This window comes from Saccopteryx leptura, chromosome 1 (assembly GCF_036850995.1).
Source record: "Saccopteryx leptura isolate mSacLep1 chromosome 1, mSacLep1_pri_phased_curated, whole genome shotgun sequence".
Lineage (NCBI taxonomy): Eukaryota > Metazoa > Chordata > Mammalia > Chiroptera > Emballonuridae > Saccopteryx > Saccopteryx leptura.
In genome coordinates this window covers 174,689,814-174,712,906 of record NC_089503.1, presented here as the reverse complement: position 1 = coordinate 174,712,906, position 23,093 = coordinate 174,689,814, and the positions used below count along the sequence as shown (strand labels likewise).

The 23,093-nt window shown below is 42.3% G+C and overlaps 1 protein-coding gene across 1 annotated transcript in view; it reads left to right on the top strand.

Annotated features, from left to right (window-relative positions):
• Nucleotides 1-23,093, top strand: part of SUSD4 (sushi domain containing 4) — a 111,665-nt gene that overhangs the window by 52,816 nt on the left and 35,756 nt on the right. Inside the window, exons 3-4 of the mRNA XM_066380577.1 lie at nt 2,448-2,660; nt 22,065-22,238. Of these exons, the coding sequence (XP_066236674.1) occupies nt 2,448-2,660; nt 22,065-22,238 (387 nt within the window). The remainder of the gene's footprint in view (nt 1-2,447; nt 2,661-22,064; nt 22,239-23,093) is intronic.

Sequence of the window (23,093 nt, the reverse complement as noted above, 5' to 3'; positions counted from 1 at the left end):
GGGGTTGCTGCGAAGGCTGGATGATGGTTCCTAAAAGCGTTCCCCATGTCACTTACACGTGGAATCTAAAAAAGCAAAACAGACTCACAGATACAGAGGACAGACTGATGGTTGCCAGAGGGGCGGGGGTGGGATGGGGGAAGGATGGGAAAGGTGAAGGGGAATAAGAGGTACAAACCCTCAGTTATAAAATGAATAAGTCACGGAACGTGATGCACAGCACAGGGAGTATAGTCAATGCTGAAATAACTTTGTATGGTGACAGATGGTTACTAGGCTTATCGTGGTGATCGTGTCGTAAGGAATATAAATGTTGAATCACTGTGTTGTACACCTGAAACGAAGATAATATTATATGTCAACTATAATAATAAAAAAGACCAGGCCTGCTTCTGCTTTGATAAAATACCAGGGCTGCTCCTACTTAAAGGTGCAGTCTGCTCTTCCTGCCTCCCTCCTTGGCTTGCCGCTCACTCCCCGTGCCTTGTGACCTCTGCACAGAGTGTGCTTGAACCATGACCTCTGGACATCCCACCACTGTGGCTTTCTGGCAAATGTCCAAGGTCATGCGGCCACTTGGGGAGGCAGCAAGTGAGTCCTATATGAGCACATAAAGTTGGGATGAAGTGTCACCAACCAGCTGAGGACATTTGCAAGCTCAGTATTTTAAACAGGACCAAGTAGCTGATGAGTCCAATATCTGGGCATTACCTGAAAACCAGGGAAATACTCCAAGATCTTCAGTGATACTGCCTTCTGGTCTGCACTAGGATTTAATCAGATGGTCTAGACCAGTGGTCCCCAACCTTTTTGAGCCACGGACCAGTTTAATGTCAGAAAATATTTTCATGGACTGGCCTTTAGGGTGGGATGAATAAATGTATCACGTGACCAAGACAAGCATCAAGAGTGAGTCTTAGACGGATGTAACAGAGGGAATCTGGTCATTTTTAAAAAATAAAACATCGTTCAGACTTAAATATAAATAAAACAGAAATAATGTAAGTTATTCTTTCTCTGTGGACTGGTACCAAATGGCCCACGAACCAGTACCAGTCCGTAGCCCAGGGCTTGGGGACCACTGGTTTAGACTGTTTCCTCTTGATGGTATCCAGGATTCCTGGCATGAGCATCTGTGCTGGAGATAGGGTTAGATGGGCACACCAGCCCCCATCTGGATGGAGGAGTTATGTGTGTCTGTTCTTGGTACCTATTCAGTGAGGATTTGTCTATTGATTTTGTAAGAACTCAGAAGCATGCTTCCCGTCCTTCCCTTTGAGGGTGCATTCAGATCATATGCATATAAGAGACCCTTCCTTATCCTTGGCGTCCCCAGCCAGCCCACGACAGCCATGCTTGTTTCAGGGGTCTGCCTTCATCTCAGCCATCTGGGCATCTCTCTCACCTGTCCTCCAGTCAGGTGACAAGGGGGACCTGAAACTGAGATGCCTCGTACCCTTGTGCCCTGCTTGCCCCTCCAGCACTCCTTATCCACCCCACCTGTCGGCCTCCCGGAGCCCTCTGGCCTACCCATGGGCTCCATACTGGCCTCCTCACTCAGCCTGGCTTCTTGGGGTCACCCCAATATGTCTCTAGCTTCCTTTTATGACCCTGTTTATTCATTTGGCAAATGTTTCTGGAGCACTTCCTATGTAGGAGATTGTAAGAGATTCTGGGGATGCAAAGATGAGAGGCTCTCAGGACCCGTCCTTGAAGGGCTCACAGCTTGGAATGAGAGGCTGCTGCTCTCCAACCAATTCAGTGCAGGACTGTGTTCACGTAACAGTGGGGAAATGCAGAGGGGCTGGGCTGGGGAGCCTCCCAGATGAGGAGGACTTTGGCCGTGGCCTGGCAGATGAAGGCGAAGACCAAAGGCAGGGGCAGGGGGCAGGTTGGCATTCCCCACATGCCTCTTCCACATGCCTATAGAACTCTCATGCCCATGTGCTGCTCTCCAGACATGGACCACCCTCCCCAGCCCCCGGGCCATCACCCATGCCTTTCCTATTGGAATGCCATCCGTGCCGCCCTCCACAAAGCCAGTTCTGTCTGTAGAAATCTTACCCACCCTTCAAGGTCCTGCTCAGATTCTATCTCCTTCCTACCCTTTTCAACCACTCCTCCCTCCTCGGCTCCTTCTGTATTTTGTCTACCTGTTGAGGCTCTCACCCTCTTGTGTTCCTTTTATTATGTACTTTTCCTCATCTCCCTGCTCCTGTGACCTCCTTGAAAAGCTAACTTGACCATGGAACTGAAAACTGCACTGTTCTAAGCAAAGAGCAAAAAGCAGAGTGAAATGTGCACTAGATGCCTATATTCTTGGCTTTTTGGTTGCTGTAGTTGGGTGGTCCATGGTGTCAGAGAACACAGCACCTGCCATTTACCTAGGAAGACCTTTGGCATAAGAGTATATTCAGAGACACCTTTTCTTCTCTGTGTTAATACAGGGTTCGATGACCTTAAGGTGTGTGCTGACCCAGGCATCCCCGAGAATGGCTTCAGGACACCCAGTGAAGGGGTTTTCTTTGAAAGCTCTGTCACCCGATTTCATTGCCAAGACGGATTCAAGCTGAAGGGCTCTACAAAAAGACTGTGTATGAAGCACCTTAATGGAACCCTAGGCTGGATCCCAAGTGATAAATCCATCTGTGTGCAAGAAGGTAAGGTACTTAACCCACTCCCCTGTCCCCTGTCCCATGGAAACCTCTCACGTGGTCAGTTTACACTGCCTGGTTACAAGGTTACAAGGCCATGTCTACCAGACAGGTCGGTACCATAGGCTGCTGTCTTTGTTTCGGGGCTAGACTTGGATGCTGATGGAAAAGCATGTGTGTACACATTATAAAGAGAGCTGGGGTAGATAAATTCATCTCAGCGTTAGAAGTAATCATATTCCTTCTCTATCTCAATTACCATCCAATTTATCACCATTGCTGTCAATGCAAGAGAGAAACTCAGATAACATTAGGGTTATTTATTATCAGGCTGCCAACTCCACACTCGTTTCCATGTTAGTCAATAAAAAGCATAGTAAATACATTGGGCGAAAACTATATATAATGACACAGATGATGCAGTTTACTTAGAGGCTTAAATCAATTACTACTTATCAGTTCTCTGTTAGACATGATTCGTTTAAGGAAAGAAAGAACTATGACAAGCAATGACAGATTGACAAGGTAGACATTTATTCTAGTAATCACCCCTAAATTTATTGGTCATGGCAAGATAGTCTTTTACTTCTAGCAACTATCCCTAAATCAGTTGGTTGAAACAACTTTGTATATATATTGTTTTTGCTTTTTATAGATACTTTTAGAGTTTAACAAATGCATTGAGTTTAACTGATTGGAATGCTAAATTATTGATTATTTATCTCCAAGGGCTGGCAAGGCAGAAGTAAGTGTGAATCTAGAATTAATTCTAACCCCAAATTTCTGTGAGGCGTAGAACTTAACATTTTATTGAGTTCATTAGAAATGAGTTTCAGTTTCTCTTAACACCATTACTGATTTTATTTTTGGATGGAGCTTTTATAATAATATAAACTATTACTCTGATTTACATTTATCTCTTTATGAAACTTTTAAAATAATTTAATTTGACAACCATTTATTGTGAACTTCCTTTTGAGAATTTTAAAATATGGATAAGATGGTATCTTCCCCTTAAAGTACTTACAATCTTTGCTCTTATTTTCAAGGTATTTCTTGAAAGCAAAATTAGTATAAAGAATTAAGGTTTAAAAAAAATTTAGTTTTCCTTTTATATGCAGCTCATGCAAGCTATGGTTTTAATAAGATTCTATTAATTAATAGTTTATTTGGTTTGTATATACAGACTTCCTTGACAAAACCCATGCCCTCAGATACCCAGTAATTAAAACCCAGAGAAGTTTAAGAACATCAGAGAACAAAAAAGAATCCCAACAGGCTTCCTGAATGTTTCCCAGGGATGAAGGGATGAAATCCCTCTTTATTTTGCCATCCTAGGGAGAATATTTTATCCATTTTTAGATGATCATGTTTCCAACTCTGTGTTAGTTACCTAACATATAGTAATTTCAAGACAGGGAGTGAAAAATCCCCTGGGAGTGGGAATCTTGGTTGTATAGGTGTGCATGCATAATTCTTCACCCATAGCCCCAGATGTTTGGTTAGGGGCTATGTAAGTGGGGATGGCAATGGTGGTCAGATCTGTTATTATGCATACTGAAATAAGACCACATGTATCCAAAGGAGGGTCCAGGGGCTGCAGTCTGGTCATCATGGTATGCTCTACTCATTATTTTTTAGAAAGTTTGGAAGAACAGGCATTGCCTTTCTAAGTATGATGGTATATTGATTTTTAATATTAATGATAACTTTGTTGGTCTTTGAAAGATCTGTATAAAGAGATTGCCTTTGTTACCCTGATGGTGGAGAAAATCACCATTGCTAATGTCCTAATAACTCTTCTTTATTCTTAGCTGTTTACGGGGGGCAGGGGACCCCCTAGAAGCCTTTACCCTGGCTGTCATATAGCAGTGAAGAAGCTAAACATTACCCCCCCCCCCTGATTTATAAGTGGCCTGCACTCCCTGATCAGGATTAATGCTGGAAATAATAGGGGCTGCTGAATTCATTTGTATCCCTTGTCAGGTAATTCTCAGAAGGCTAATGAATTTTTGTGTGGTGGTAATAGTAATAACAATAATAAATTATCTCATTTTTATAGGTCATTACTGGTTAAAATTTCATATTCACTATCTCATTTAATATGCCCAACTACCCATCAAGATAAGTCCTGTTGTTCTCATTTTCTCGGTAGGAAACTGAGGCTCAGAGAGGCTCCCTTACTTTGTCAGGGTCACACAGCTGATGGGTCACTAACAGAGCTGGAACAACATCTCAGCCAGCATTTTTTCCCATACAAGGTTAAGTCTCCCTTTCTCTGTGTCACAAAAGCCCCACTCTAATCAGTTATATAACAGCAGCATGTCACAGTAAATGGCATCATCAAAGTTCAGGGTTGAAGGGACTGTTAGAAATCACATAATCCAAGCCCTCATTCCGGCTTAGTTTTGGTTTGACCAACAGAGAAACTGAGTCTTGGAGAAGTTAAGAGCCTTCCCAGAGTTAAATGACTACTTAAGGACAGACCTGTACAGCCCCAGGTCTCCTCACTGTCACCTGGACTCCCTTCAGTCTTTCCCTCTGTCAAAGTTCTGCCTGAGATGCAGATTAAAAAAAAAAGTGTATGTGCATTAAAATGCTTTATAATAGCAAGTGTTCTGCAGAAGCCAGGTGGTTATAGACATGCATTTTCTTGTTCATTTACATAAACTCCCTCTCTTACTTTCCATGACATTCTGCCACATGTCTCAGCCATCTTCCTTCTCTCATGGTCCATTTATTCCAATCTAAGTGGTTTATTCCAAGTAAACTCAATGCATAAAAGCTTGGACCTAAGGGACTGATAATACAGGCAATGAATTAATTTCATGGCACCCAAAGCCTCCAACCTAGATATACACAGAGATGTCCTCTTCTCTGGGTTGATTCTGTGAGACTAGAGCCTGCCCATCCCTAAGTAGAGCTGAGGATGTTTGTGGTCCAGGGAGCAGGGCAGGTGGCCAGTAAGGTGGAGAAGAGACCTTGGAGTTGGCAAAGGCCTGAAAATATGCCCCGTGGGCACAAGGCTGCTGATGTCAATACAGTGACTAAAGGCCAGGGTGACAGCCACCACGAGAGCCTTTTCCTTTCCTAAACCAGTTAGTAGGTCTACTGTGGGGGGCCACTTTCCCTCAGTCAATACAATTTTTTCCCACCTTTCATGAGAAAAGATAGACTTGACATAAATTCATTTTAGTGACACTGAGCATGTGTCAAATGTGGGAAGATGCTGTCCCAGCCTGCACAGCTTTGTAGGGGCAGGGACAGCGCTGGGGTGGTCCAGACTACAGTTTGCACAAAGAACTAATTTTTTTTTTCTGAAGTGAGAAGCGGGGAGGCAGGGAGACAGACTCCTGCATGTGCCCGACCAGGATCCACCCAGCATGCCCACCAGGGGGCAATGCTCTGCCCATCTGGGGTGTTGCTCTGTTGCAGCTGGAGCCATTCTAGCACCTGAGGCAGAGGCCATGGAGCCATCCTCAGCACCCAGGCCAACTTTGCTCCAATGAATCCTTGGCTGTGGGAGGGGAAGAGAGAGACAGAGAGAAAGGAGAAGGGGAAGGGTGGGGGTGGAGAAGCAAATGGGTGCTTCTCCTGTGTTTCCTGGCCTGAAATCGAACCTGGGACTTCCACACACCAGGCCAACGGTCTACCACTGAGCCAACCAGCCAGGGCCAAAATAGTATTTTTTTAAAAAATCAATATCCTAAGGCTACTAAAGTATAATGAATTCAAACCCATACGTGTTATGAACAGCCCAAACCTATTTATTATCAGCATTAATGGAAAGACTTCATTGCTTACCCGTCCCTGGTTCCGGCTGGGGGACAGAACACATATCAACACTGATGGTATTAATTCTGCAGGCAAGATAGCAGTTTCAGGTTTTGTTTTCAAAAAGGAGATGAAATAAATCGTGGTGCATGGTTACCGGATAGGGCAGAGCCTTCCTTAGAGGATGAGACAAAGTTCTACAGTACCAGGTCCCTCCTCCCCTAGGGGTCTCACTCCTGGGGCGCTCGATGTTGGGGATGTTTCTGAAGGTCATATGCCTCTAGCTAGAGCTTAGGCTTACGGGTGGATTCAGGGTGTCCCTTGAGCACCTCTGGGCATAGACGACATACTCCTCCTGCAGAAACATAACTTTTTTTGTCTTTGACTTTCCTCCTGGGCTGTGCCCTTGGGGAGGGAGAGACAGACTGAGCTCACGCCATGGCCAACTTCCCTTTCCATGTGATGCACTTTTATATCACAGGCCTTTTTTCACAGAGCTCTTCTCTCTAAGCCAAAGGGGACCTTTGTCTTTTTTCCTCACCTCCTGCCTGGAGCAACTCTGCAAATAGTCACTGGTCGCATAGGTTACTCAATGCAAGTAAACTTCAGATAAATTCACTAAGCCAATAAAAAGGGATTTGGGGGAAGCTGGAGTCCCACATGTTTCACGGGCAGCCTAAGTATGAATCTTCCAGAGCGGGTTCCAGACCAGCTAGGACCACTGGGATGCCCTGCTAAACAGCCCTGGATACGGCTAGCCCAGGATACGGCTAGTCCAGGATAAGGATAGCCCAGGATACGGCTAGCCCAGGATATGGCTAGTCCAGGATAAGGATAGCCCAGGATACGGCTAGCCCAGGATAAGGATAGCCCAGGATAAGGCTAGCCCGGGATAAGGCTTACCCAGGATAAGGCTAGCCTGGGATAAGGCTAGCCCGGGATAAGGCTAGCCCAAGATAAGGCTAACCCAAGATAAGGCTAGCCCAAGATAAGGCTAACCCAAGATAAGGCTAGCCCAAGATAAGGCTAACCCAAGATAAGGCTAGCCCGGGAAAAGGCTAGCCCGGGATAAGGCTAGCCCAGGATAAGGCAAGTACGAGAGCTCAGGTTGCCACTGCAGAATGCACTGGTTTGAGAATGAACTGCCTGAGCAGAGGACTTTTCCAGAAAAATTCTTCCTCTAATTGGCAGTCAACTCCTTTTGGTCTGGAGAGGTTTTCCTCCTCCTGAGAATCTCCCTGACCAGTGTATCCCCTTGCTTGACATCTGGTAGAACCCGCAGCATCGTGGGAGTAGTCTGGGCGGAAGGAAACATGGTTGGAACCCCTGAGCCAATACCCTTGACCGGGATTGCTAGAAAAGATGACTAATTTGCTGTGAAGAAGTTTCTTTGAGCTTCCTGGGGGCGGGGAGAGAAAACGTACAATGTGAGTTGGAAGTATTGTTATGACATTATAAATTTTTAATTAAAAGATGCAGCTTGACTCGTGAGTTAAAAGCTGGCGGTAAGGGTGGAAGGTAACTCCTTTCTTCATTGACACGGTGGGGCGCAGGCATTTTTCAAAAGCAGGTGAGGCATGCTCGTTTTCCAGTTATTCCTGTATTAAAGTGAGTTGTCCCCCAGCTTCAGAGACTTCACTGAAACAGATGGAGGCTTTAAAAATATTTTATTTAGGATCCCTTCCTCCTCTGTCATCTAAAATTTTTTTCTTGATGCCTTAGACACGGGTTATCAGAAACAGCAGCCTGTGCCCACCAGGGCAAGTATTTGCATGCCATCCCTAAGACCACCTTTTCTCGTTTTCCATCTTCTAAGATAAGGAGCAAAGGGGCGCCCCTCCTCGCCTACAGGACCACTGTCATTTCTTATTTATGCTTCTTGTAACAGAATTCACTGCTTCCTACTTCCCCTTCCCTTGTGGGCTTACAGAGTGAGTTTGGTTTTTGTTCTTAAAAAGATTTCTCGAGCTTAAATGTGGTCATGACTTGAAAGGAAAATAATATATATCCAGAGGAAATAAGGTCAGGTTGGATGGGGCAGTGGCAGCAAAGATGAGTGACAGGAACGATCAGCTATCGTGGTTGACATGACAGCTGGACTGCCCCAGACAAGGGTCCGGGAGCCTGTGCAGCTGACCCTCCCCAGACATGCAGAGGGAAATTCCCAATCAGAGCAGCCTTTGCCAGTGGCCCTGTGCCATCTCCCATGCCATAGGAGTGCATAGGAGTGCACTCTGTATAGTGCACCCTTCCTATACAGAGGCCATGGAGGTAGAGAGCTGCTTTAAGTCACAGACTGAGACAAATGCAGGAAAACAGCATCAGCACGTGTAGAGATCCTTGTCAGATCACGTATAAAGGCCACAGTGTGATTGTTAGCAACTTTGAACACCGAGCTGATCGTGGCCATTCCCCAGAAAACAGTTGTCCACGATCTCTGCACGGACACAACCCAGAATTAAGTTGACTGCTTATGAAAAATGCAGGGCCACTCATGGGTATCCTTTCAAACTCACTGCAGATGAAATTCGTCTTCTCCCGTGCCAGTCTTGAGCATGGCTCCCAGTCAGCATCTGAGAGTCTTGTCACTAATGTCAAGCTCCTCAAACCCCATGCTGGGCCTGCAGGTGCGAGAGGTCCCGGGTGCCAAGCTGCCTCCCAGACTGTGCAGATTAGATTCTGTTCTTTATTAGATTTGTCTGACACACATGCTAAGGGGTAGGCTGGGGCTTGTTAAATCTGAGCCAGCCTCTGCATTTGGATGGCTGTCTTCAATCTAATCCAGTAATTGTCAACCTTTTTCATCTCATGGCGTACATAGGCAATTCCTACAATTGTGCAGTACGCCAAAAAATATATTTCTTGCTGATCTGATGAAAAGATATAATTTTGATTTATTCACACTTGGTGGCTATTGTTGTGTTGGCTGTTGTCATTTTTTTTTTAATTTGACAGTCTAAGGGGAAAGAGGTCACAGCCCCCTCTCTAAAAAATCAGGTACTGCATGTTTTAAAAACTTGCAACACACCCGTTGAAAATTGCTGATTGATCACTTTGCCCATCTAATGCAGCAGTTCTTAATGTTTGACTTCATGGGAATTGTCCGAGGGGCATGTTAAAGATGCACATTTCCAGGCCTACTCTTACAGGTTTTTAATGTGCCAGGAATCTGAATTTAGGAGACAGCTCTGGGAGATGCCTGTGCTGGTGAGCCTCAGCGCACACTTTGCGATACTTGCCATAGGCACTCAAACAGGAGAACATAAGATGTAAGATGGAACCTCCATGAGTCATCAGCCCACGAGAATAGCATTTGAAATGCCTTCTTTGATTTTTTTCTGTGAGCTCAGCTCTGGCAACCAAGTGCTTTCTGTCACTTCCTTGTTGTTGAAAGGGAATGTTTCTTTAAAGGTAAAATAGTTCTGCTTATCAAATAAAAACAGGGAATCAGGTAGATTTGTCTTCAAGGGCAAACAGTTTCTCCAACCATCTGTGTATTTATATAAGAGGCCAAATTGCCTTTGGAAAACTTTCTGGAAAATAATCAAGTTTTTATGCTTTTGGAAATTTAATTGCCACCCCTGTATGTTTAGTCATTCATTCCCCCAAATCCTGTGAAGCACTTTCTACTTACCAGGCCCAGAGATTCCTAGTTTAGTTGGGAAAATATGTCACTTCATTTCCGAGTTTCCTTAGTTTTCTTTCTGAATTAGTTTCACTGTTGTTGTTGTTTTAACCTTTGTAAAATTCACAAAATATGACATATGTCTATAAGTTCATGAAACCAAACAACCCAATGAATTATCACAAAGAAAACACCTATGTTAACACCATCCAGATGAAGAGGTCTAGAACATTGCTGACACCCCAGAAGCCCACTGCCTCTTCCCTCCCTCTCGGAGGTAACTTCTCCCCCGAGTCATGATGACCAATTCCCATGGTATTCACTTAGCTCATAATTATGCATCCCTAACCGTGCTATGATTTTAAGTTTCATTTACCTTTGACTTATGTGATCAAGAGTAAGATCGTTGACTTCTTCTCTATCCCCAGCACCTAGAACATACTAGACCTAGAGAAGGGCTCGATAATTCACTAAGTGAATGAATAAGTATGAACCAATGGATGAAAAAAATAGTAAGCTTTACAAAGGCTGACTTGAGCAAAATTCATTCTTCACAGCGAGATGTGCAGAGCCTTCAATATGCTAATATGAATTTTGAATCTCTGAGTGTGTATTATGTATTCAAGTTCCTGGGAACATATTTTGAGGGAAGGATTGATGTCAAAAGTTGACATTTTAAGGAATCAGATTTGTCTGCACATATAGCTAACATTTTAAAGAAAAGCAAATCTACCACATGGCACGTGCTCTTTAATATTTCTTTTTTTTCTTTTTTAAATAAATTTTTATTAATGGTAATGGGATGACATTAATAAATCAGGGTACATATATTCAAAGAAAACATGTCTCGGTTATTTTGTCATTAAATTATGTTGCATACCCCTCGCCCAAAGTCAGATTGTCCTTCGCCACCCTCTATCTAGTTCTCTCCCCCTCCCCCTAACTCTCCCCCTGTCCTCCCTCCCCCCACCCCTGGTAACCACCACACTCTTGTCCATGTCTCTTAGTCTCATTTTTATGTTCCACCAATGTATGGAATCATGTAGTTCTTGTTTTTTTCTGATTTACTTATTTCACTCCTTATAATGTTATCAAGATCCCACCATTTTGCTGTAAATGATCTGATGTCATCATTTCTTATGGCTGAGTAGTATTCCATAGTGTATATGTGCCACATCTTCTTTATCCAGTCTTCTATTGAAGGGCTTTTTGGTTGTTTCCATGTCTTGGCCACTGTGAACAGTGCTGCAATGAACATGGGGCTACATGTGTCTTCACGTATCAATGTTTCTGAGGTTTTGGGGTATATACCCAGTAGAGGGATTGCTGGGTCATAAGGTAGTTCTATTTGCAGTTTTTTGAGGAACCACCATACTTTCCTCCATAATGGTTGTACTACTTTACATTCCCACCAACAGTGAATGAGGGTTCCTTTTGCTCCACAGCCTCTCCAACATTTGCTATTACCCGTCTTGTTGATAATAGCTAATCTAACAGGGGTGAGGTGGTATCTCATTGTAGTTTTGATTTGCATTTCCCTAATAACTAATGAAGCTGAGCATCTTTTCATATATCTGTTGGCCATTTGTATCTCTTCCTGGGAGAAGTGTCTATTCATGTCCTCTTCCCATTTTTTTATTGGATTGTTTGTTTGTTTGTTGTTGAGTTTTATGAGTTCTTTGTAAATTTTGGAAATTAGGCCCTTATCTGAGCTGTTGTTTGAAAATATCATTTCCCATTTAGTTGGCTGTCTGTTTATTTTGATATCAGTTTCTCTTGCTGAGCAAAAACTTTTTATTCTGATGTAGTCCCTTTCATTTATCTTTGCCTTCACTTCTCTTGCCATTGGAGTCAAGTTCATAAAATGTTCTTTAAAACCCAGGTCCATGAGTTTAGTACCTATGTCTTCTTCTATGTACTTTATTGTTTCAGGTCTTATATTTAGGTCTTTGATCCATTTTGAATTAATTTTAGTACACGGGGACAGGCTGTAGTCGAGTTTCATTCTTTTGCATGTGGCTTTCCAGTTTTCCCAACACCATTTGTTGAAGAGGCTTTCTTTTCTCCATTGTGTGTTGTTGGCCCCTTTATCAAAGATTATTTGACCATATATATGTGGTTTTATTTCTGGGCTTTCTATTCTGTTCCATTGGTCTGAGTGTCTATTTTTCTGCCAATACCATGCTGTTTTGATTATCGTGGCCCTATAATATAGTTTAAATCAGGTATTGTAATGCCCCCAGCTTCATTTTTTTTCCTTAGGATTGTTTTGGCTATTCGGGGTTTTTTATAGTTCCATATAAATCTGATGATTTTTTGTTCCATTTCTTTAAAAAATCTCATAGGGATTTTGATGGGAATTGCATTAAATTTGTATATTGCTTTGGGTAATATGGCCATTTTGATTATATTTATTCTTCCTATCCAAGAACAAGGAATATTTTTCCATCTCATTGTATCTTTTTCGATTTCCCTTAACAATGCTTTGTAATTTTCATTATATAGGTCCTTTACATTCTTTGTTATGTTTATTCCTAGGTATTTTATTTTTTTTGTTGCAATCGTGAAGGGGATTATTTTTTTGAGTTCGTTTTCTAATATTTCATTGTTGGCATAGAGAAAGGCTATGGACTTCTGTATGTTAATTTTGTATCCTGCGACCTTACTGTATTGGTTTATTGTTTCTAATAATCTTTTTGTGGAGTCCTTCGGGTTTTCGATGTATAGGATCATATCATCAGCAAAAAGTGATACCTTTACTTCTTCTTTTCCGATATGGATGCCTTTTATTTCTTTGTCTTGTCTGATTGCTCTGGTCAGAACTTCTAGCACCACATTAAATAAGAGTGGAGAGAGTGGACAACCCTGTCTTGTTCCTGATTTAAGGTAGAAAGTCCTCAGTTTTATGCCGTTTAAAATGATGTTGGCTGATGGTTTATCATATATGGCCTTTATCATGTTGAGATATTTTCCTTCTATACCCATTTTGTTGAGAGTCTTAAACATAAAATTGTGTTGTATTTTATCAAAAGCCTTTTCTGCATCTATTGATAAGATCATGTGGTTTTTGTTCTTTGTTTTGTTGATATGGTGTATTACGTTAACCGTTGTACGTATGTTGAACCATCCTTGAGATTCTGGGATGAATCCCACTTGATCATGATGTATTATTTTTTTAATATGTTGTTGTATTCGATTTGCCAGTATTTTGTTTAGAATTTTAGCATCTGTATTCATTAGAGATATTGGTCTGTAGTTTTCTTTCTTTGTGCCATCCTTGCCAGATTTTGGTATGAGGGTTATGTTGGCCTCATAAAATGTGTTTGGAAGTATTGCTTCTTCTTCAATTTTTTGGAAGACTTTGAGTAGAATAGGAACCAAGTCTTCTTTGAATGTTTGATAGAATTCACTAGTATAACCGTCTGGGCCTGGACTTTTATTTTTGGGGAGGTTTTTAATAGTTTTTTCTATTTCCTCCCTGCTGATTGGTCTGTTTAGGCTTTCTGCTTCTTCATGACTCAGTCTAGGAAGGTTGTATTGTTCTAGGAATTTATCCATTTCTTCTAGATTGTTGTATTTGGTGGCATATAATTTTTCATAGTATTCTACAATAATTCTTTGTATATCTATGATGTCTGTGGTGATCTCTCCTCTTTCATTTTGGATTTTATTTATTTGAGTCCTGTGCCTTTTTTCCTTGGTGAGTCTTGCTAAGGGTTTGTCAATTTTGTTGATCTTTTCAAAGAACCAGCTCCTTGTTTTATTGATTTTTTCTATAGTTTTTCTGTTCTCTATTTCATTTATTTCTGCTCTGATTTTTATTATCTCCTTTCTTCGGCTGGTTTTGGGTTGTCTTTGTTCTTCTTTTTCTAGTTCCTTAAGGTGTGAAGTTAAGTGGTTTACTTCGGCTCTCTCTTGTTTGTTCATATAGGCCTGAAGTGATATGAACTTTCCTCTTATTACTGCTTTTGCTGCATCCCAGAGATTCTGATATGTCGTATTTTCATTTTCATTTGTCTGTATATATCTTTTGATCTCTGCGCTTATTTCTTCTTTGACCCATTCATTTTTTAGAAGTATGTTGTTTAGTTTCCACATTTTTGTGGGTTTTTCCCCCTCTTTTTTGCAGTTGAATTCTAGTTTCAAGGCTTTATGATCAGAAAATATGCTTGGTACAATTTCAATTTTTCTAAATTTGCTGATATTGTCTTTGTGGCCCAACATATGGTCAATTCTTGAGAATGTTCCATGTACACTAGAGAAAAATGTATACTCTGTCGCTTTGGGATGAAGTGTCCTGTAGATGTCTATCATATCCAGGTGTTCTAGTATTTCGTTTAAAGCCACTATATCTTTATTGATTCTCTGTTTGGATGACCGATCTAGAGCCGTCAGCGGAGTATTGAGGTCTCCAAGTATGATTGTATTTTTGTTAGTTTTTGTTTTAAGGTCAATAAGTAGCTGTCTTATATATTTTGGTGCTCCTTGGTTTGGTGCATATATATTAAGGATTGTTATGTCTTCTTGATTCAGTGTCCCCTTAATCATTATGAAGTGACCATTTTTGTCTCTGAGTACTTTTTCTGTCTTGTAGTCAGCATTATCAGATATGAGTATTGCTACACCTGCTTTTTTTTGGGTGTTGTTTGCTTGGAGTATTGTTTTCCAGCCTTTCACTTTGAATTTGTTTTTATCCTTGTTGCTTAGATGTGTTTCTTGTAGGCAGCATATAGTTGGATTTTCTTTTTTAATCCATTCTGCTACTCTGTGTCTTTTTATTGGTAAGTTTAATCCATTTACATTTAGTGTAATTATTGACACTTGTGGGTTCCCTACTGCCATTTTATAAATTGCTTTCTGTTAGTTTTGTATCTAGTTTGAGTCTTCTCTTTTGTTTTTCTATCATTTGTTTTTGTTTGTTTGTGTTCCATACTTCTTTCCTCTGTTGCTACCTTTTTTAAGTCATGTGTTTTTGTGGTGGTTTTTTCTAGGGTGGTTACCATTAAGTAATGAAAAGGGTACCTACCATATTCATTGTAGTACCCTATCTTATAAGTATTTCTGCACTTCATCGTCCTTTGCTACTGTTAATCTCCATCCTCTCCCCTTTTTTTTCCTTTGTTGTCACAGTTTAAGTTTGGTTTTATTGTGTTCTTGGTGGAGCTGTTACTTGTGGTGTTGTTTTCTTTTGTTCTTTGAATCTGGTTGGAAAACCCCCTTTAGTATTTCCTGGAGTGGGGGCTTTCTGTTGATAAATTCTCTCATCTTTTCTGTATTTGTGAATGTTTTTATATCTCCTTCATACTTGAAGGATAGCTTTGATGGGTATAGTATTCTTGGCTGAAAGTTCCTCTCTTTCAGGGCTTTAAATATTGGGGTCCACTCTCTTCTAGCTTGTAGAGTTTCTGCTTAGAAATCTGATGATAATCTAATAGGCCTTCCTTTATATGTTGTACTCTTCTTTTCCCTGGCTGCCTTGAGAATTTTTTCTTTGTCATTGGTTTGTGTCATCTTTATTATGATGTGCCTTGGAGTGGGTTTGTTGGGGTTAAGAAAACTCGGTGTTATGTTTGCTTCTTGAATTTGAGGCTTTAGTTCTTTCCACAGGCTTGGGAAGTTCTCCTCTATTATTTGTTTGAGTATATTCTCCATTCCATTTTCTTTCTCTTCTCCCTCTGATATACCTATTATTCTTATGTTATTCTTTCTGATGGAGTCAGATAATTCCTGTAGGGCTTTCTCGTTTTTTATTATTTTTGAGTCTCTTTCTTCTTCTCTCTGTTGTGCCTCAAGTTGTTTGTCTTCTATTTCACTAATCCTATCTTCAATCTGGGCTGTTCTGCTAGCTAAGCTTGTTACCTCATTTTTCAGCTCGTGAATTGAGTTTTTCATTTCTGTTTGATTTGTTTTTATAGTTTCAATTTCCTTGGTAATATATTCTTTGTGTTCATTGAGTTGTTTTCTGATCTCCCTATATTGCCTTTCTGTGTTTTCTTGTATATCTCTGAGTATTTTTAAGATTTCTATTTTAAATTCTCTGTCATTTAGCTCCAAGGCTTCCAATATGTTAAGTCTTTTCTCCATAGATTTTTCCACATCTATTTGTGTTACCTCTCTTTCTTTTGTATCCATAATATTCGATTTCCTCTTTCTTATTGGCATCTGAGGGTGGTCTTGTTGATAGCACTAATTAGAATTAATAAAGAGTAAAAAGTAGAAAAAAAAAAAAAAAAAAGGTAAAACACCCCACAAAAAAAAGCAGTAATAATTTATTATTTCCCCCTTTTTTTCTTTCTTCTCTTTCTCTCCTCTCCCCTCCTCAGGGAAATATCGTGCCCATAATGGAGGGTCTGATTTGCGGTGAAGAGTTCAAGGGGCAAAAAAAAAGGGGAGTAGGGACCTACTAAATGCAAAAAAAAAAAAAAAAAAAGGAAGAAAATCTTAGACAAGCATAAGATGATTTGCTTGTGGGTGATGGTCAACTAAGAGATATAATGAGAGGGATAAGAGGGAACCAGAAAAAGGACAAAAAAAGGAATAATAAAGAAGAAAAAAATAAAAATAATAAGTAAAAATATGTTGTATTAAGTGGAGCGGAGACTAAATACAATGGAGACCTTGGGTTGGGAGGACCCAAAATGCCACAAAAATAAACAAACAAGAAAAAAACAAAAACAAAAGCGAAAAAGAAAAATAAAGCCAAAAAAAAGCCTTGAGTCCCAAATTAACTAATTTGTTCGTGATTGAGGATTAAATGGGAGGAAAGTAAAACGAGAAAAAAAAAAGAAAAAACGAATAGAAAGGAAAAAATAAGAAAAAGAGAAAAACGAAGGAAGAAATAAAAAAGGAAGAGAAAAAAACAAAATAAAGCAAAACAAACAAAAAACAAAAAAAAAACAAAAGAGGAGAAAGTGAGAGTTAAGTGTTTTGGAGTATAATCTTAAAGGAGGGTGAGGATGAAGAAGAGAAATAAAATGTAACACTTATGGGTAGTGTAGTTCAAGAAAAGGGAAGCATAAGATGGGCAGAGAATATAAGGACCGATGTGGAGGAAATAAAGGCAATAAGATAGAAGAAACAAACAACAACAACAACAAAAAAAAAAAAAATTAGTGGAACAAGTTGTAAAGTCTGTGGATTTTTCTTGATTTTGAGATGTTAACTTCTTCCTTTTTCTTTTCTCTCCCTCTTCCTGGTCGGTGACTCTGTACCCCAGGCTCTGCCCCTGTGTCACACTTAGGTAGGGATTTGCAGTTGATGGGATTCTATGGCAATGTCATATAATTGGCTTTAGTCTTGCTGGTAGTCAAGGCTTGTTGGCGTTTGCAGGGTCCAACGATGAGAGAGTTTGCTTTCCTGGATTCTCTCTCCTAGTCCCCCCTTCCTGAATTAGCAGCCTGGTGATCCAGCTATAAGGCTGCCACTGCTTCTGCCTGGGGAGTAAGAGGCTCAAAGAGCTGGGAAATCCCCACTCTATCCCCACTCAGTGCAAGGCTTTGGGAAAGGCTCTGGCAGTCAGGGCCTCCAGTGTAATCAGGCGGGGGTGGGAGTCAATTGTTGTCAAGGTGACTGTTCAGCGCCTAGCATTCCGTTGGACCTCTCAACCCAGGCTTTCCACACTTTGTAGCCTGTTTTGGCTGGGAAGAAGAGGCACTAGTCTCTGCTTGCGACTAGTGTAGTATAGATCTTATTATCTGCCAAGTCCTTCTTGTTAGCGTTTATCCCTGAATATGGAGGCTCTATCAATCAGAAGTTGCCCCCGCCCCTTTAGCGAGAGGCACTAAAAACTATCACGCCTCTTGTCTTGGGTCGGTGAACTGAGAGAGATCTTATCAATTAGAACCGAGGGTGAGCAGATTTCACGGGTTAAGTTAATTTCAGTAATTGGGTCGCAGCTGTGCTCCCGAAGGTATTTCAGGCTGCCTGCGCGCGCCCCTCCCCCAACGCTTGATTGTTAGCTTGAATGGCTGGGTGAGGTGCCCCGCCCGCGGAGAGAATCTCCCAAGTAGGGAATACCGCCCTGGGGCCTCTCCCGCTCCCCTTACGCGGGCCGCTGGGAACGTCAGCGGCGCTCGCTCCGCAACCGAACCGGGCACTGCTCGCAGTGGCTCGCGGCGGCGGTGCTCGCTCTGCAACCGAACCGGGCGCTGCTCGCGGCGGCGGCTCGCGGCGGCGGCTCGCGGCTCCCGAGTATGGGCTGACTCACCACCACCACAGGCGCACTTCCTCGCGGCTTGAATGAACGTCCCTGCGGTAGCTTCCTCCACACCCTCGTCTCCCAGATCCAAGTGATAACAGGCCCTTCGCTTTCAGTTTGTGTGGAACTCCGGAATGCTCCGAAGATAAATTTTCCTGTTTCTAGTTGATAAATTTGTTGTTATTTTGGGGAGATCTGTCGGACGCGCTGCTCACGGTGCCATTTCCGTGACGTCACTCTCTTTAATATTTCTTTTACTATTTCTGTTTCATCCTTTAAGACTCTGCTCTCTGCTAACTAATCTGATAATCTTATCAATTAATTTGTTACTTATGTGTAAATGTGTAATACTGCTTTAGGACCTTCAACTACCCCCTTTTATTTATTTGTTATATTAAATCCCCATTGTTACTAGAAGCAGAATACAAAACAATAATGACAGTGGTAGGCTGATGGAAGTTATACCCCCAAAGTGCCCATTTGTGCTATCTCTGGATAAGTTGTGATTGTCAACCAGATTCTACATGACAGAATCAGGTATTAATAGTCCTTTTTTTCATTGTCCTTGGTAACAATATTTTCAAGTGGCTTTCAAAAATTCTTCCTGGCAACCAGATGAATTCATGTTATAGAAAAATTATGTTATTTCTATTTGATACTTTAGAATTGATCAAGATTACACATTTATTTTCTGGTACTAAGGCTCCTGGTTGCTTTCTGTTCATCAAAGTAAGGTCCATAGTTATTTACTGCTACCGACAACTTTTTCCTATTCACTGGGAGGATTAGGTACCAAACCTTGTGGATGGAAAGATTGTCGAGGTTTCATTTTAGGCTTTGTTAGAGCTGATCAATTTCAGTTTTGTCCTGATACCTAGGGCCCAGCCTCTCCCAGCCTCTCTAACTTGGTGAAGTTTGAACTCCAACTTTTGAGTTCCCAGTGAATATGTGGCTCCTCTTACCTAGTAAATGGGTCCTGGGTCATTCCCTATGGCAACTCTTCTTTGGAAGAGTACATAATTGCTGGGATTTAGGAGGCTGTGAATTTCCTTTGAACCTTGTGTCATATGCTCTGTAGTCGTCCCCAAGTCCTGTTTATGGAAACAGAGTTCTAATTACAAGTTCAAAGCATTCTATATTATAAACCACTATACAGAGAAACTATCCTTACAAAGGATGCTTCTGCTTCTGGTCAGCCACTATCTACATGTCCGCAGTGTCCAAATACATATTTCTGTCCTTTGAATTTACTCCCTAGAGCTGGCCACTTCCTGAGTTACTAATTAATTCTTGAGTAAGTTTCCTTCCTTCCTTCCTTCCTTCCTTCCTTCCTTCCTTCCTTCCTTCCTTCCTTCCTTCCTTCCTTCCTTTCTTTCTTTCTTTTCTGAAGTGAGAAGCGAGGAGGCAGAGAGATAGACATGCGCCCAACTGGGATCCACCCAGCAAGCCCACTAGGGGGTGATGCTCTGCACATCTGGGGTGTTGCTCCATTGCAACCAGAGCCATTCTAGCTCCTGAGGTGGAGGCCATGGAGCCATCCTCAGCGCTCGGGCCAACTTTGCTCTAATGGAGCCTTGGCTATGGGAGGGGAAGAGAGAGAGAGGGAGGAAGGAGAAGGGGAGGGGTGGAGAGCAGATGGGCGCTTCTCCTGTGTGCCCTGGCCGGGAATTGAACCCGGGACATCTACATGCCAGGCCCACACTCTACCACTGAGGCAACCTGCCAGGGCACTGGTTAATTCTTGAGTAAGTTTTAAGTCAACCATGACAATAGTTGTTTAATCATGTAAATGACTGTCATAGGATCTATTTACAGCCAAGATTTTACAGACGGATGCCTTGATAAATGTGCTTTTATTTGCTTTAATCTTTGTAAAGTGATACTGAAAAAAAATGGAATTCACATTTTCCAGTAAGAAGAAGGCAGTTTTTAACTCCAGTGTGGAGCATTCTGGGATTGATTTAGCAGAAATTCAGCCAGTCTAGTAGAAAAAGTATTGGTTGAACATAGACAGTTAGAAAACAGCTTTCCACAGCCTGAAGCGCAAACATGAGAGGTAAAACTGAAACCAGGACACCGCTCTCCAGACTGGCTTGGCTGAAATCTATATTCAAAGGGTGGCCTGCTGCAGGGTTTCCTCAGGGGAAGGCCTCGCCCCAAAGCCTGTTAATCAGGGTCTTGCAGGGTCATGGGTTTGAAGTTTCTTGGGCAGCGGTCCGTATGGCTCCCCTTAGCTTTTCTTCTGTGCCTGGTGTATACAGAGGTCTGGAGGCTGGAGGGAATGTCAGAAAAAGAGGGTGACACAGTCCCTGCCCTCTGATTAATAGTGGCACGGAGGAATGAAATAAAAGCAGACCTGATCTTGCCAATGTCAGACAGAATGGCCACCACCCTTTGACTGAGCTGTCAGGGTCCCCTTCTGCCCCAATCTTTCCCATCACGGACATTCTGTTTTCTAGAGCCCCTTGCTGTCAGCTTCTTCTCCATTGCTCCCAGCAACCCAGCCCCATCCACATCAGAGCTCCTGGGATGTGCTCTTTTTGATGCCACCAGAGCCATTAACCAGCTGCCTGCTGCTTCTCTCCATCCCTTCCTGCTGCATCAGGACCCCCAGGGCTCAGTGCTTCTGAGCTGACAGCTCAACCCTGATAGGGACTTGAGGGTCAGGGTACCATTCCAACCATATGGTGAGTTCTATAGGCTTCGTGGAATGCCTGCGGAACCAACAGTCTTTTTGAGTGTTGAGAAATCTCTGGAGGAAGTTTCTTAGATTGTCAAAGTGCTGTCCTTGGATTTTGTCTTGTTTCAAAGAATTTAGAAAGAGCAGACATGGACTCTAACTCATCTGTAAGTCAGGGTCTCTCTTCTCTCTGACTCTACAGGTGGAAATAAACAGCTCCAGCTTACCCGCACATAGACGTGGAAAATCAGAGATATTAAACAGAGATGTGCCAATAAGAGATGGAGAGAGACTTAGACAGGATTGATTGGGTGGTCTTTAGGGTGGAAGGGGGCAGAGGGAGCAAGAGCCTGACTTGGTAGCATAGGATGGAGAGGCCCTAATGGTCAACTGGATGTCGAGAGAGTCAGAAGTGGATGGTTATGATTGATTCGTTTTATTTTATCTTCAGGTCATTTTGTTGCCTGGGCCTCTTGCTCCGCCATCGCCCTCCTCCTAACTCCTGGCCTTGCCTCTCCTCCCATCCATATGCATCCTGCTCTCCCTCTGTTTTTAGGCAGCAGTAGGAAGCTTGCTCTGAGCCTTAGTGAGACTGGTGATGGTGGTGTGCTGCTCTCTTTATTGTCTTCTCCAGATCAGATGAGGTGGACGGAAATGCTAATAGCAGGTGCTGCCTCGGCTCAGCCCCCTGCTATTTATAAAGCACCTTTTCTCATCAGGCCCAGGTCCTCGCCCCATAGGCAATGACTGGGAGAGACTAGCCAGACAGGCTGCCCCATGCTGCATGCTGTCCACAAACGCGGCACAGTGTGGAATCGGGTGGATAGTTCAGGTGAATCCCCAACTCTGGTCTTACTTTGTGTATTTGCAGAATTGTCCATAAGCTCAAATGGACAGTGTGAAGTGTCACGGGCAGGAAACCAAGTTCCTTTCGTGACCAGATTCCCTCCCGCTTGGTCCCTTTTCCTGAGCCTCTGCTGCTTGTCATGGGGACCTGAGCCTACCGATAAATAAACAAATCCAATTGCTATGTAGGTCAAGACCAGGTCTGGAAACAAGAGCTTCCTTTTGAAGCCGTGAACCGCAGACCATTTTAAATTTCAAAAATAATGTGTCCTTTCTACACGATTGCAGATTGCCGTATCCCTCAAATCGAGGATGCTGAGATTCACAACAAGACCTATAGGCACGGAGACCAGTTGATCATCACCTGTCACGAAGGATACAAGATCAGTTACCCTGACGTGTACAACTTGGTTTCGTTATGCCGCGATGATGGAACCTGGGACAATCTGCCCATCTGTCAAGGTACAAGCCAGAGCTGTGTGGTTCACGGTGCTCTTCCCGCAGACTGTGCTGTAGGGTGTGTGCAAGCTTCTCTATTAGACTGGGAGAAATGACGGAGGGGAGAAACAAAGTCACCACGCTGCCCACATTGTCCAGCTGTGTCTTCCTGTGAGCACCAAGTTCTGTTCTCGGGATTGTCACATTACTTCCTGTGTGGTTTCATCCAGCTCCATATCCCCTGTTTTAAAGTATAAGTGGGAACAACCTTATCCTTTAGCACATTGGATGTCTCCTTTACTGCAAAACCCCAGGTAGGGTAAGAATTAGGAGACTCATAACTGGTCTGTGAACACGCTGATGAATTACTGCATGCTTAAAGGAAATAGCAAAACATTTATATTTATTTCAGTAACACTAAGAATACATTAGAAACCAATCTTTCAGTGGCAATTTTCTCTTAATAATGGTCTCCCTTTTTATAATGCATGAGGAACAGAAAAATAATCAAATTCAAATTTCATCCAGACCACACGGTGAATATTTATTCTCGTCCATTTTTATTTTTTTTTATTTTTAAATTAGCCTGGGCTGACAATACAGGGCCCTATTTGTGAAACTAAGTCCTCAAGTTCACATTAATTCTGATTTTATTTTGGACACGTGGCTTGGACCAGAGGACCTAGAAGCTGATGCATAATTCAAAATTCGGGGGAGAGGGAGAGCAATCTCATTTGCACCCAAAGCTCTGGTGTGTGCGAGTGGAGACAGATGTTAACTTTGGGCTTGGAAATCATAACCGGCGGACTCTGGTATTACTTTGCGAGCCCTATAGTTGGAAATAAATCATTTTCTTATGTGACAGCTTAAGAGTCATGG